The sequence below is a fragment of the Cajanus cajan genome, chromosome 10 (genome assembly GCF_000230855.2).
Source record: "Cajanus cajan strain Asha chromosome 10, NIPB_CcT2T_4, whole genome shotgun sequence".
Taxonomy (NCBI): Eukaryota; Viridiplantae; Streptophyta; class Magnoliopsida; order Fabales; family Fabaceae; genus Cajanus; species Cajanus cajan.
In genome coordinates, this window is record NC_138526.1 from 11899609 (window position 1) to 11913566 (window position 13958).

General features: G+C 34.7%; 1 protein-coding gene across 1 annotated transcript; it reads left to right on the forward strand.

Moving 5' to 3' along the window:
* The first annotated feature begins 8341 nt into the window (after positions 1-8341).
* On the forward strand, positions 8342-13958 carry LOC145952904 (uncharacterized). Its single transcript, XM_083066009.1, has 2 exons — positions 8342-9895; positions 11114-13958. Exon 2 carries the CDS (start codon positions 11853-11855, stop codon positions 13248-13250), a length of 1398 nt encoding a protein of 465 aa, XP_082922135.1. The 5' UTR covers positions 8342-9895; positions 11114-11852; the 3' UTR covers positions 13251-13958.

Below are 13958 nucleotides of genomic sequence, written 5' to 3' on the forward strand. Positions count from 1 at the left end.
GAAATTTCCGTAGATAACTTATCTACGAAAATTTCCGTAGATAACTTCACCCATAGATAAATTTCGTAGGTAAAATATTTTATTTGAAATATCAATTAACATATTTTATTATCGTTTCATTTTAATTTATTGTAAAATAATTAAAATATTTAATTTAGCATCATTAAAAAGATAATTCATAGATATTTTAAAATTTAGTTAATTCATTATAATATTTTAAAATAAATATTTTTAAAATTGTTATTAGATAAGTTATCTACAGAAATTTCTGTAGATAAGTTATCTATGGAAATTTCCATAGATAATTTATCTACGGAAATATCCGTAGGTAACTTATCTACGGATTATTCCATAGATAAGTTATCTACGGAAATTTTCGTAGATAACTTCACTCGTATATAAATTTCTTAGGTTACATATTTGAAACATCAATTAACATATTTTATTATCTTTTCATTCTAATTTATTGTAAAATAATTAGAATAATTAATTTAGCATCATTAAAAAAAGAATCATTATAAGATTTAATTTTTTTAATTTAATTATTTATCATAATACTTTTAGTTATCGTATTGACCAAAAAATATATTTTTGATTAAAATACATTTTAAAATTATTTATGATTAAAATATATTTTAAAATTTTATTTAATTCATTATAATATTTTAAATAAATATTATTAAAAATTGTCATCTTAAATTTTTTTATTTTTATAAATTAATTGATGATAAAAAAAATAACATACTAATATATGGTTTTAAATTTAATATGAAAATATTAGGATATAATTAGATAAGATTTTAAATTAGGATTTTATTAATGATTGAAAATTTAAGATAATAATTTTAAAATATATAAATTATTATTTAAACTTTTAAATTTATAATAATTAATTTAAATTGTATCATAATATTATTTTTAAATAGAAATAAGTAAATTGTTAATTATACAAGTAAGTATATTTATAAATAAATATTAATTAAATATAATATAATTATTATTATTATTGGTAATATAATTATTATATATATTTTTATATTTTTATAGCGGTCTGAACATACCAAAATGAGAGGGATCCAAAAATAGTATAAGTATGAGATTGTACTTAAATGAATTAATTTGTACTACTTATACTGATAACATGCATTAGCTCTTCTGTAGCCTATCTCATAAGAACTCCACAATTAAGCGTGCTTGACCTGGAGTAGTATAGGGATGGGTGACCTTCTGGGAAGTTTCCTAGAAAATGTGCAATAAGGACAAAACATGTTGAAAAGTGAAGTGTAATGAAATAGCATCCTTGTGAGGCCAAATATGAGGGTTATTACTTTAATAAATGTATTAAAATTAAATAAAAATTTCCTGAAACGAGTTATCTATGGAAAATTCCGTAGATAACATTATCTACGGAAAAATCCGTGGATAACATTATCTACGGAAAATTTCGTAGATAACATTATCTACGGAAAATTCCGTAGATAATGTTCCGTAGTAGATAACGTTATCTACGAAAAATTCCGTAGATAACGTTATCTATGACCATTTTATCTACGGATTTTTTTCCGTAGATAATCCGTAGATAATTGACATTTATCTACGGATTTTTATGTTTATCTACGGATTTTTCCGTAGATAATCTTGATTTTTCTTGTAGTGCGTAGACACCTTCGTTTAAAAAATTAGAACTTATTTAAGAAAATAACTTAAATGAGTGAAAATTACATTTTCAATAACTTTATTTGAGTTCTATTAGAAGCATGGAATAAATTGAGAATGGACAAACAATTTCACAAACTAAATTAAGAGTGATAATCAATTTTAGGGACTAATTTCACCATTTACTCAAATACCATAAATAACTATAAGAATTAAATCATCTTACTATTTTATTTGTATATTTAATTTTACATTCCAACAACAACATACTTGCTGATAAATGAGCATTTGATTTGGATTGATATTGTTTGTTATTTATGGATGGTGTGTTTCTGTAAACAACAATCAAGAAGTTTTTGGCATGTGGCAAGGCAAAAAGGGATGAAAGACATGACCATGGGAGAGAAATGGATGCAACATGAGTGGAACAACCTCACAATTCGCCTAAACACCTGCTTCTATCTTTGCCTTTTCTCTATTGATATCTCCCTACTCCAAAATAGAAAATCATGACTTGGTCAATGGCCCTATTGTGGAAGCCTCACTGTCTATGAAACAAGAACCTATTTTTAGACTTATCCTCTCTTCTTATAACATCTCTATTTCCTTTCTCCCTGTCCCCTTCGCTATCAACATGTCATTTTTTTCTTTCTTCATTTCTTTTTTGTCGAACTTTGTAAATCCCATTAGATTCTCGTTCCTCTCTTCCATCTCTCGGTGTTCAGCTCAATTTCTTATTCTACTTCATTAGTTTTCACATGAAAACTACTTTATAATATTAACAACATCATGGAGTTAGTTTATATAGTGAAGAGGTGGCTTGTGGTGCAAGCTAGGATAACTATGGTTCAAGGAGAACCATTGTTAGTCTTTTTACACTCAAGCTAATCAGTCTAGTAACTTGGAAGCTTGTGGAACAAGCTAAGCTTCAAAGCTTGTGGAGTAAGCCAAGCTAGAAGCTTGTAGCACAAGCTAACCAAGTGTGTGGGAAAAGCTAGAAGAGCTAGGCGACCATCTTGTTTTCTTTCACTTAATCCAATCTAAAAATGTTGGAATTGGTTTAGTTAGTTCACCTAATGAGAGTGAGACCTAGCTAAATCAATTCCTTGATTAAATAGAGCAAAACATGTCCAACATGTAAAAGTTATCCTAGGCTCATTATAGGCCCAATTGCTAGATTCACCTACACATTTTACTATTTGTCACCCCACTTCTACTACTAAAAATATGAAAATCAATGACCCTTAATACAAGGTAAAATGGAGCAAAAGTCTCCAAAAAACATACTATAAAATCCTAAAGGTTTGACCTATAAGAAAAGGAAAAGGTGTCTTACAAATGCAAAGACAAAATACACCTATACAAGTATCTACTATATACAAGGTACAAGAACTCAAACTATACAAGGTATGTACAATAGAGACTATGAGACTAAAAAGAGGAATCATACTCAATGCTCATGTTGAGCATAGGTCTAAGAAGCACCTCTTCTGTAGAAGCCTCCTCTAGCCTCCTAACCATGGACCTAGTTAAAAACCCAATGGTCTTCATGTGTGAGCTCTCTTATGGATCAACCTTCACATTTCTTGGTCTTACCTCTTCCAAAGGGATCCTTGGGAATTAGATTTCCATCACACTTTTTGTTAATATCAAGTAAATTTTTTGAGATTCATAGTTGGCAAAGAAGAAGTACATGTTGACCTCGGGAAAATGTAGGCCATCCAAGATTGGCCCACCCAAAAAATGCTGGAGAAGTTAGAAGCTTTCATGGTTTAGCAAGCTTCTATAGAAGATTTGTGAAAGACTTATCCACACTTGCATCCCTTCTTAATGAGCTTGTTAAGAAGGATGTACCATTCATTTGGGGTGAAGCAGAAAAAAAAGCTTTTAATAATCTAAAAGAGAAACTCTCCAATACACTTATTCTAGCTCTTCCAAACTTTGCTTAAACCTTTGAACTAGAATGTGGTGCATCCAATTTTGGCATAGGTGTTGTGCTACTTCAAGGGGGCCACCCAATTGCTTACTATAGTAAAAAACTTCATGGGGCCACCTTGAATTATCCCACATATGACAAAGAGTTGTATGCCCTTATTAGAGCCCTCCAAGTTTAGGAGCACTACTTAGTGACTAACGAATTAATCATACATAACGATCAATAATTATCGATGAATATACTCGTCTGTAATTTCCCACAAATACATCTATCGGTAATTTTTCACGGGTATAATCGTGGGTAATTTCTCATAGATATATTCTTGGAAAAATTACCTGCATATATTGTTGTAATATGGAAATTAGTGTTCCATGTTCTTATTATGTGCTCTAATTGAAATGGTTGATAATTGTGGGTGTTTAATTTCACATTAATTTATATAATAAAAAATATTTAAGTGCTTGTGGTTCCTGTAGGAACCCTAAAGATAAAGTAAACTAAATTATTAAGAAATAATTAGTCTTGAATTAAAAACATGTAATTGTTGGTTTATTAATGTATGATTAGTATTTTAGAACGTGTTCATTGATTAAAAATTGTAAATTGAGTTTTGTACATGTATTATGTGATTTTTTCATTTCTGCAATGGCGAAGTTTCTAAAATGATGTCAAGTACCATGAAAGGTCATCGTGATGAAACTAGTTGAGAAATGGGAATGGGAGCTTTAGGGACTCCCTGGTGAAATCTGTTTGGGCATGAGCATATAGTCATGTTGGACGTAAACCTCCTAGAGAGCAATGTGTGCTTTGTGCTTGGATTGCGTTGAGCATAGGGTACCCCATCCTTGGTGTCACCTTGCTTATGTTCAGTTACCAATATATGTGAATGTTGTTTTATTTTGGTATTGTTGCAACCCAAAAAAATTTTAACTTGCGACCTATGGTTTAGACATCCTTTTGAAAATATCATCAATTAAGGAATGCTCGGACACCAGACTAATCCTTAATTAATGGTTTTGAAAATAGGTTCATGGAGTCGCCACCAATGTTCTACTCAAAACATTGGAAAAAGAAAAGGTTTTTAAAAGTCCAATAATGGCCTTGACAAACAGAATTGGGTTCGGGAGTCGGTTACGTGTAGGGAAGGTATTAAGCACCCCTATAACGCCCTAAATCGGTACCCTATGATGAAGATAACGTAATAAGAATTAATAATTTAAATATTTAATCTCCTTTATTAATGATTATTTACATGAAAATTAAATTACACGATGAACCCTAAGATATCTACATAATTGTGTTTATTATAGCAATATATGAAATAAAAGAATAGAAAGATAAAACAAGAGATTGATGAGTAATACCTCCTAGCAAGCTTTATTAGATCTTCAACTATGGAGATATTAGGTGCTTTGCGGCAAGCTTTCACACTACAATATGTCTCACAAAACTCAAGAAATACAATAGGAGAGAGAGAGAAGTTTCAAGCTCTAAAGAGTATTGGACGAAATTTTTGAGGCCCTTGAGAACTGTGCCCAAGCTATCTATTTATAGGCATCAGAAGGGTGCCAGAACAACCCGTTCCAAATTTGGAACGACCCATTCTGGATATGAATTATGTGTTAAATTCTTACCCTGGAATGACTTGTTCTGAAACCAGAACGGCCCGTTCTGGGGTTGAGATTAACACAAAAATGCATTGCTAGAACGGCCCGTTCCAAACTAGGTTTTTTAGGCTATTTAGCGGTTTGGAATGACCTATTCTGGTTTAGGAACGGCCCGTTCTAGCCTAAGATTTTTAGGCCTTTTTCCTGGTTTGGAATGGCCCGTTCTAGACTAGGTTTTTAGGCCTTTTTTGTGGCTTGGAACGACCCGTTACAATTTTGGAACAGCCCGTTCTGGGCCACTAAAACCAATTTATTTGGCTTTAGGCCTTCTGATGTCCTGTCCTGTCGTTTGCATGCTTCGGGAGCTCCTTCCCTTCATAACAGAGGTCCATTTCCTTGTTTATATGCCCCCGGACGAAATTGGGTGTCTACAGCTTCCCCTTTTTACTTGTCCTTTGGAATAGTAATGTGTTGCTTTTCTAAAGGCAAGTAAAGACGTAGACATTTCTTTCATGTCTTCTCTTTATCTCTTTAGTGCTTCTGTGTTGTTTCCCTTAGATAGGTGTATTTGCTCGTATCCTCACCCTTTAGAGCAGTTGAGCATTGGTTGCATATTCTATTGGGTAACAAGGTTGACAAATTGTACACCTGATCTTCAGTCTTTGAGTAGAAGCTCCATTGTTTCTCTTGTGATAATGTGTCCCTTTATTTATAGCTCGTTTAAGAGGGAATATTTTCTTAGCCTCTCCAGGCTGGACTGATATTTTAAGGCTTCAGCCGACCTCTTCTAAAGGTAGGTAACCCTCTTTGTTGTTGTAGTATTTTCGTAGCCTCTCTAGGATGTAGTATTTTCGTAGCCTCTCCAGGCCGTAGTATTTTCATAGCCTGTCCAGGACGTAGTATTTTCGTAGCCACTCCAGGTCGTAGTATTTTCGTAGCCTCTCTAGGCCGTAGTATTTTCATAGCCTTTCCAGGCCGTAGTATTTTCATAGCCCCTCCAGGCTGTGGTATTTTCATAGCCTCTCCAGGCCGTAGTATTTTCATAGCCTCTCCAGGCCACCTGCTGATGATAATGATGTGATTGCCCCTTTTCTTTGGGGAGGACGTCTGATGAAGACGAGGATTGCTAGTAGGTGGTGCCCTTGTGCTGGAGGGAAAAGGAGTAGATGGTTGACAGGGATTCTGGTGTCGCCCCTGCCATGTGAGTATTGTGATTCCTCTCTAGGCATATGCTTGTGATAGAGGTTTTTTCTGAATTTCATTTTTGTTTAGCTTCGGCTCTTTCATGTTTGAAGCTTGCCTTTTTCTACTATTTTTCTAAATGCTTCGACTTTTTCAACACGTACGAAGCTTGCCTTTTTTCGATTTTATATTTTGTTGTCATCATTGGTGGAGGGATCACATCCCATGATGATGTTATTTGCTCAATCTTTATTGATGAGTAATATTTTGGAAGCCACTCCTGGCTTTGGTTAGGAAGTCATTCCTAGTCTTGGTATTTTCTTGGATCATCCTTCATTCAGTTGAGGAGTAGGGCGCGATGGCCTCTTCATACTTATGGGTTTTCTTATTTGGTTAATTCCATTTTATTCCACTATTGATATGTCTTTGCTTAGTGGGCACATAGAATCACTTGGAGTTGCCATTTGACACCGCTTCGACTCATGCTTGGCTATTGAGCTTTTACAAGTGCTTTGTCCTGATGAGTCCTTCTGACCCATAGCAAGTAGAATGCATGGATGCAATGAAAATGCAAGACAAGAATGATTCTTTTATTTATTCCATTTTTTTGTGTAACGCCCTTCCATATGCCCCTACCTCATATGCATGCGATGCAGTTTATGCTCATGTGTTTGTTCCTAAACATGCAATTCAATTTTTAATTTTTGTCAGGAAATTAACCTGTACACGTTAAGGTTAATGTTGACGATTCCTTTTTGTCCGTGCCATTTTTGATTATTGTCGGGATATATTCCTTTAAACCCAAGGTCTTAGAGGCTCCTTAATTATCTGGTCAAACGTCTTTAGACTCTGTTCAAGGACATCTCTATCTTCCCTCTGTGAGTATTCATTGTGCATTTTTCGTGTAATGCCATAAGGTTCAAGAGAAAAGAAGAAAGGGAATGTTTGTATTTTTTTTCAAAAGGATGTTAGAAGGAATTTTTTTTCAAAAGGGGTTTTTAGAAGAATAGCTGGCCAAGGTGGGCTTTAGTGTTTATGGTTATTAAACAAAGCATATTTGCTACAAAGAAGCTATCATTGTGTTTTAGCCTTTTTGGAAAGTGGAGTGATGACTTGGGGTCATGCTCTGATTGAATGATTCCCCGAAGCTGCCTTTTGGTTTTCAACTCAGGTTGCTACTTTAACGTCCTAACTTTTTCCTAGGTCACTTGGGATGTGTTTCCTAGCAGACATTTTTCTTTTGATCCTTACCTTTGCCTAGGTTACCCTTTTTGATTGTGGGTCTCTTAACGGATCTTGCCCTAATTTTGCGCAGCCCCTTAGTGGGTTTCTGATAGGCTTTCATTTTTGCAGCGTTTGCGTGGGACGCCCTTTTTTATTAAACCCTAGTCATGTTTGGATTCCTGATTTTTCATTTTTTATTCTTTCCATGCTATTATTGAGTAACATCTTTGTCGCAAATACATTTTGTTTGTTAAGGGTTGATGGATGAGGCCTAGAGTGAATATTTAAAGGGAGAAGAGAAACGAAAGAGTGTTATGACATTTAAAATAGTTCTTTCAATTTACACGTCCCCCTTTAGCAAAGCTTGAAGGACCGGGCATGCCCCGAGTTCTTGATTCATACACAGAGAGATAGACGAAGGTTGCCCCCTAGAGAGTCATGGATGATTTGATAATTTCAAAAAAAACTGTTCCACATGCTTGAACGTCGGTGTTTTGAATTTGGAGTGAAACCTTTATGAATTCTTACATTCAAAGGGAATACTCGAGCCACCTTTCGATTCCAACTCAGATAGACATTTCTTATTTTATATATCCCTAACTTTTGCATAGGACGTATCCTATCGGGATTTTGATTCTTTTTTCTTCACCCTAATTTTTGCCTAGGATGCCCTTTACAGGTTTTCATCCTAGCGGGTTTTTGTCATGCAATGCCTTTATTCTTCAATTGGGTTTTGTCTTGTAATTCCCTAGAAGCAAGGATTCGTCCATTCTTGATCATTCCTCCTATCCTGGCAATTTTCATTTTTGCATGGGAAAGTCTCGGTGTTTGAATCATTGATTTAGGCGTGTGATGCCCCCAATTACTGATAAGTGTTCCCCGATTTGATGTGTCGGGTTCTCATTTGATTACAGTGATTTCCATTATTTGGTTAACACGCACAGATTAGGTTTCCTTTTTTATTGTTATTTATTATTTAAAAGGAAGGCGTGTTATCTATATGAAACGTAAAATAGAATGCAAAGACACTTGAGAAATTCAATGAATATCATTCTCATTGATTTTTGTTTAGAGAACATTCCTTGCATACTATTATATGTGCCTTCCATCTCTAGTGGATGCATGCTAATGTACTATCCTAGGAGATGCATGCTATTTATTTTCTACCTAAATTTTATCATGTTTTTTTATTTTACTAAAGGTTATGATGCATGACTTTTGCTATATTTTTTTTGTTTTGTTTTTTGAAACAAACTATCCTATATGATGCCTTAGAGCTAGGGTATACAGAAGAATGTTAGTTTTTTTTATTGATATCTGTTTGTTTGTCTATAATTACTTTCTATTTGAAATGAACAAAAAGAGAACACAACAAATTCAACACGCATATGCTCAAACAAATGTACACCCACTGATGGAATAACACTAAGGCCGAGAAGACCAAGAGATGATATATTAAAGGAGGCAAGAGGAATGGGTTAGTGAGGCCACTTTTGGACCTTAGCTCCTAAGTTCTTTTTAATCATAGAATTTATTTTACTTGTATTTCCAATTTTACCCTTGTATTTTGGGGTGTTTAGGACTTAGAATTTATTTTCCCTTGTATTTCCCTTTTTACCCTTGTATTATGGGGTGCTCTAGATGATTAGGGTTTTTAATTTTGGGCTAGGGTGTTAACTAGAAGGGTGACACATTTTTTTGGTGTTCATTGGATCTATTTTTGGTGTTAGAAAGGCTTAGGCCTAAGTGGAGGGCAAAGGTTGCATGGTCTTATCATGCACCTAGATATAGCCAATCTAAACCCAAAGATTCCATCCTTGGCTACCAAGTTGCATCTAGGGTTCATTTGCATTTCATTTGGAATGCATTTGCCTACTCCAAATGCAACCCTAGATGCCTCCCCTCCTATAAATACCCAACACCCCACACCTTGTAAATACTTTGGATATTGAATATAAAGAGAGCCTTTAGTGCCTTTATATCTTTCCTTAGTCACCCTTGGCTATTTTCGGCCAAACCCTACCATCTCCACCTTGAGAGAAACAACCCTAGAAGTAGCCTTCATCATCATGAAGTGAGCCAACCCTAGAGTACCATTCTCAAGCATTTCCTCAAACACCTTCTACCCAACCTTCATTTTCGTCCATTCCATCATCATCCACCCTAAAACCTTGGTCCACCTTTGAAGAACTTGATCCTTGGAGAAGGCGTCCTCCTCCTTGCTCATCATCTCAAGTTCATGCAAGTAAGGATGCCATCAAGTGGTATCTAGAGCCTTGGTTCTTCAAGGGTAACAATCTCTTTATCTCTAAAAATATTCGGTCATGTCATGTCTTCCTTACATGTCTCCTAAGTGTGCCTAAATGAATCATCTTAATTGCCATATTTTGATGATCCATAAATCTCTTCTCATGTGTTGATTCATACCATATGTTCTTTGTGAATCATCTTGGCATTTTAGGCTTTCTTATTTAGGTTCTTGCTTTTTTCTTTAAATTTTTAAGTTGCTGGAAATTTTGGGCTGCATGTTATACATTAATGTTTTTATTTTTTTTTAATCCATCCGGTTTTGTCATAAACTTGTCTCTTTGAACTACCTTGAAAGAAATTCCAAGTTTTTTATGCTTAGCCTTTGAAATGAACTAAAAATGACATGCATGCCACTTGTTTGATAAAATGGCTGTGAGTCCTTGATGTGCTTTAGAGAGTCAATCATGCATGCTAATTAGTTCTAGCATGTTCTACATCACTTAAAATATCATGTGTGATTAATTCCTTTACACATACTTACTTCAAATTTTCGGCCAATTTTTTGTGTATTCCTTGGTGAACTTGTATGCCTACATGATGTTTGATAATTTGAGTGTGAAATTGATTTTAATATGCCTATCTTTGCTGCTGGACGTGGGCTATTAAAAACTTAAGAAAAACACTCAAATTTTGTCTCATTGAGCTAGTGTAAGTTGCTAAAAGAATACTCCAAAAAGTTGCTAACAAAACCACCAAAAACAAGTGTAAAACCCAAGCAAAGGAATAGTATAAAATTCAAAAGAAAAAAGAGAAAAGTGGCTGGACTTTGAACAAAAAAAAAAAAAGCCAAGACTTGGAAAAACCCAAAAAGAACAAAGAAACCAAAAACAAGAAAAAGGGAACCTTTGCTAGACTTGTGGAGTTTTGGACCAACTTTCATACCATAGCACTTGGAGTTAATTCTTGGACCATTGGACAATACTTAATGGCCGAATGAGACAATAAATCAAACATGTTAAGTGCATAATTTTTCTTTTAAGCCTACTTGCTAAATTCTATTCTAGTGCCATTCTAGGAATTACTCTTTTGTGTGCTTTCCTTTTATTAATGTGCCTTAGTTTCAGTTTTTGAGTCTTTCTTCTACTCTTAAGTTTGTCTCATAAATTCCATTTGAGTTTAGCCTTTTCTTAATTGTGCCTTTTTAGTTTTTCTTTCTTGGCCTCTTGTACTCTTGGGTTGTGTTTTCTTCTTGATCTAGGTGGGGAAAACTTCTAAAACACTACACACTTTCTTGGTGGATTGAGTGGAGGGGTTGTCCGATTGGAGTTCAAGGAACTTTGGAGGATCACACCAATTCAAAGAGTGCAAACACCATTTCAAGACTAACATTGGGTGTTCATTGTGAAGGGGTGGAGATTTGAAGACTTGGAGACTTCCTTTTTTTTTTCTTCTACTTATTTCTTTCTTGTTAAATTTCGACCTCTTGTGTTTTTGGCCTTGGTTTCATTCATTTTTGGTTTGTAATTGGCCATTTTTAAACCTTTTCAATTTGGTGGTAGTTTCGTGTAGTTTGAAGGTGATTTGAAAACCTTCACCTAGGAAACCGACTAGCATATGCTTTAAGTGCTTTCCTTTGCATGCTTTAAAGCTTTGGTAGTATATTTGCCTAGGACTTTACATTGTTTATTTGTTTCGTTTAGAAGGCTTCATTTGCCTACTAGGGGGGCGTGCACATCACACACCTTAGTATTGTGAAAATTGTTTTTGTGAGAAAAGTGTGAAAAGGCTTAGTGATTTTTACTTGAAAAGGCTTGGTTTTTAAGTGATTCTTAGTAGTCCACCTCCCTTAATAGTTCACTTTGTACACTTGGGCCTTTTCATACCTATCTTGCACCTTGAAAATCCTTTTTTGTGAAAACCCTTTTATCACTCACTCTTTGTGAAAACTTTTTCAAACCTTTTTGAAAACACTTTGTGAAAACCTTTTTGGATCAAAGATGAGTGATCATTCTAGTGTCCATGGTCATAACTCTTGTAGTACTAGGTCTAGTGTTAGGGAAGAAATTAGGCAACTCAAAGAGTACCTAAGAAAAAAAGAAGCGGAAAATATAAAAAGAGAGGAAGAATTGAGAAGAAAAGAAAAAGAGTTTGAAAAAAATAATGAGGAAATAAAACAACTACTTGCAAAATTAGTTGAGAGGAGAGAAACTAGTGGATCCCAACCTAGGATTGTTCCAACTAGATCTCAAAAAGGCAAAGAAGTTAGAGTTCCTAGGAGTATGCATGAGCAAGAAAATACAACAAGAGAGGAGGAACTTAGAAGGAAAGAAAAAGAAAAGAAAATAGAAAAGAAAGAAAAAATAAAGAAAAGTATAGAGAAGGTTAAAGAGTGGCTAGAAAATGAAAAACAACAACCAACACTCTTAGAGAAGAGTAAGGAGGATAATGTTTCTTCCAAAGGGCTTATGCTTGAAGAGAGTCACTTTCCCATTGAAAATGATTTTAAAAAGACTTTCTTCATTCATCAAGACCTTAACTCTTTCTCTCACGTTGCCACTAGTCATGAAGTGGAGATTCAAAAACAAATCCTTTTTAAAGAAAAAGAATCTCAACTTCAAGATTTAGTGAAGAAGAAGTGGACTTCACTTAGTCTCACTTCTTGTGCTACTTCCTTGGTGGTGCCCAAGGAAGATAAGCCTTCTTTCTTTAAGACTCTTTCTACTTTAGTTTTCTTCATAAAGCACCCAACTTTTGGTTTGTATGGTTTGTTGGATACATCTCATGGTGTTGTATCTTCTATTTTTTATCTTGAAGGAAGTTCAAACTTATTTGAACTTAACTTGAATACTTTCCTACAAGACAAACTTAGATTATATGAGTTTCCTAGACTCCTCTTAACACCTTTTTCTCATATGTATCTAACAAATTATGCAATACAAAGTTGTTTAGGTAATTTTTTAGTTAAGTTTTCTTTATTTTCCAATACATACCTAGGTCATTACATTGGGCACTTCCAACAAGATATTTTAGTTTTTAGGACTAATACATTAGTGTGCTATAGTTTTAGTCTTTTTACCTTTTTAGGTTTTAGTTATACACCTAGACTTCACCGTGGGGAGGATCCTATCCTTAACATTAGAAAGTCTAGTCCTTTTAATTTAGACAATCTTTTTAGCATTTTTAGTAGAACTCCTCTTAGGATACACTTTCCATTTCTATCATATACTATTACCTCTAATGCTTATTTTTATGTTTTTGTTGGTCATGATGCCCACCATGAGGAACCTCTTGATTTGAGGTCAAATCCTTTTCAAGAGGGAGGGAATGATGGAATAACACTAAGGCCGAGAAGACCAAGAGGTGATATATTAAAGGAGGCAAGAGGAATGGGTTAGTGAGGCCACTTTTGGACCTTAGCTCCTAAGTTCTTTTTAATCATAGAATTTATTTTACTTGTATTTCCAATTTTACCCTTGTATTTTGGGGTGTTTAGGACTTAGAATTTATTTTCCCTTGTATTTCCCTTTTTACCCTTGTATTATGGGGTGCTCTAGATGATTAGGGTTTTTAATTTTGGGCTAGGGTGTTAACTAGAAGGGTGACACATTTTTTGGTGTTCATTGGATCTATTTTTGGTGTTAGAAAGGCTTAGGCCCAAGTGGAGGGCAAAGGTTGCATGGTCTTATCATGCACCTAGATATAGCCAATCTAAATCCAAAGATTCCATCCTTGGCCACCAAGTTGCATCTAGGGTTCATTTGCATTTCATTTGGAATGCATTTGCCTACTCCAAATGCAACCCTAGATGCCTCCCCTCCTATAAATACCCAACACCCCATACCTTGTAAATACTTTGGATATTGAATATAAAGAGAGCCTTTAGTGCCTTTATATCTTTCCTTAGTCACCCTTGGCTATTTTCGGCCAAACCCTACCATCTCCACCTTGAGAGAAACAACCCTAGAAGTGGCCTTCATCATCATGAAGTGAGCCAACCCTAGAGTACCATTCTCAAGCATTTCCTCAAACACCTTCTACCCAACCTTCATTTTCGTCCATTCCATCATCATCCACCCTAAAACCTTGGTCCACCTTTGAAGAAC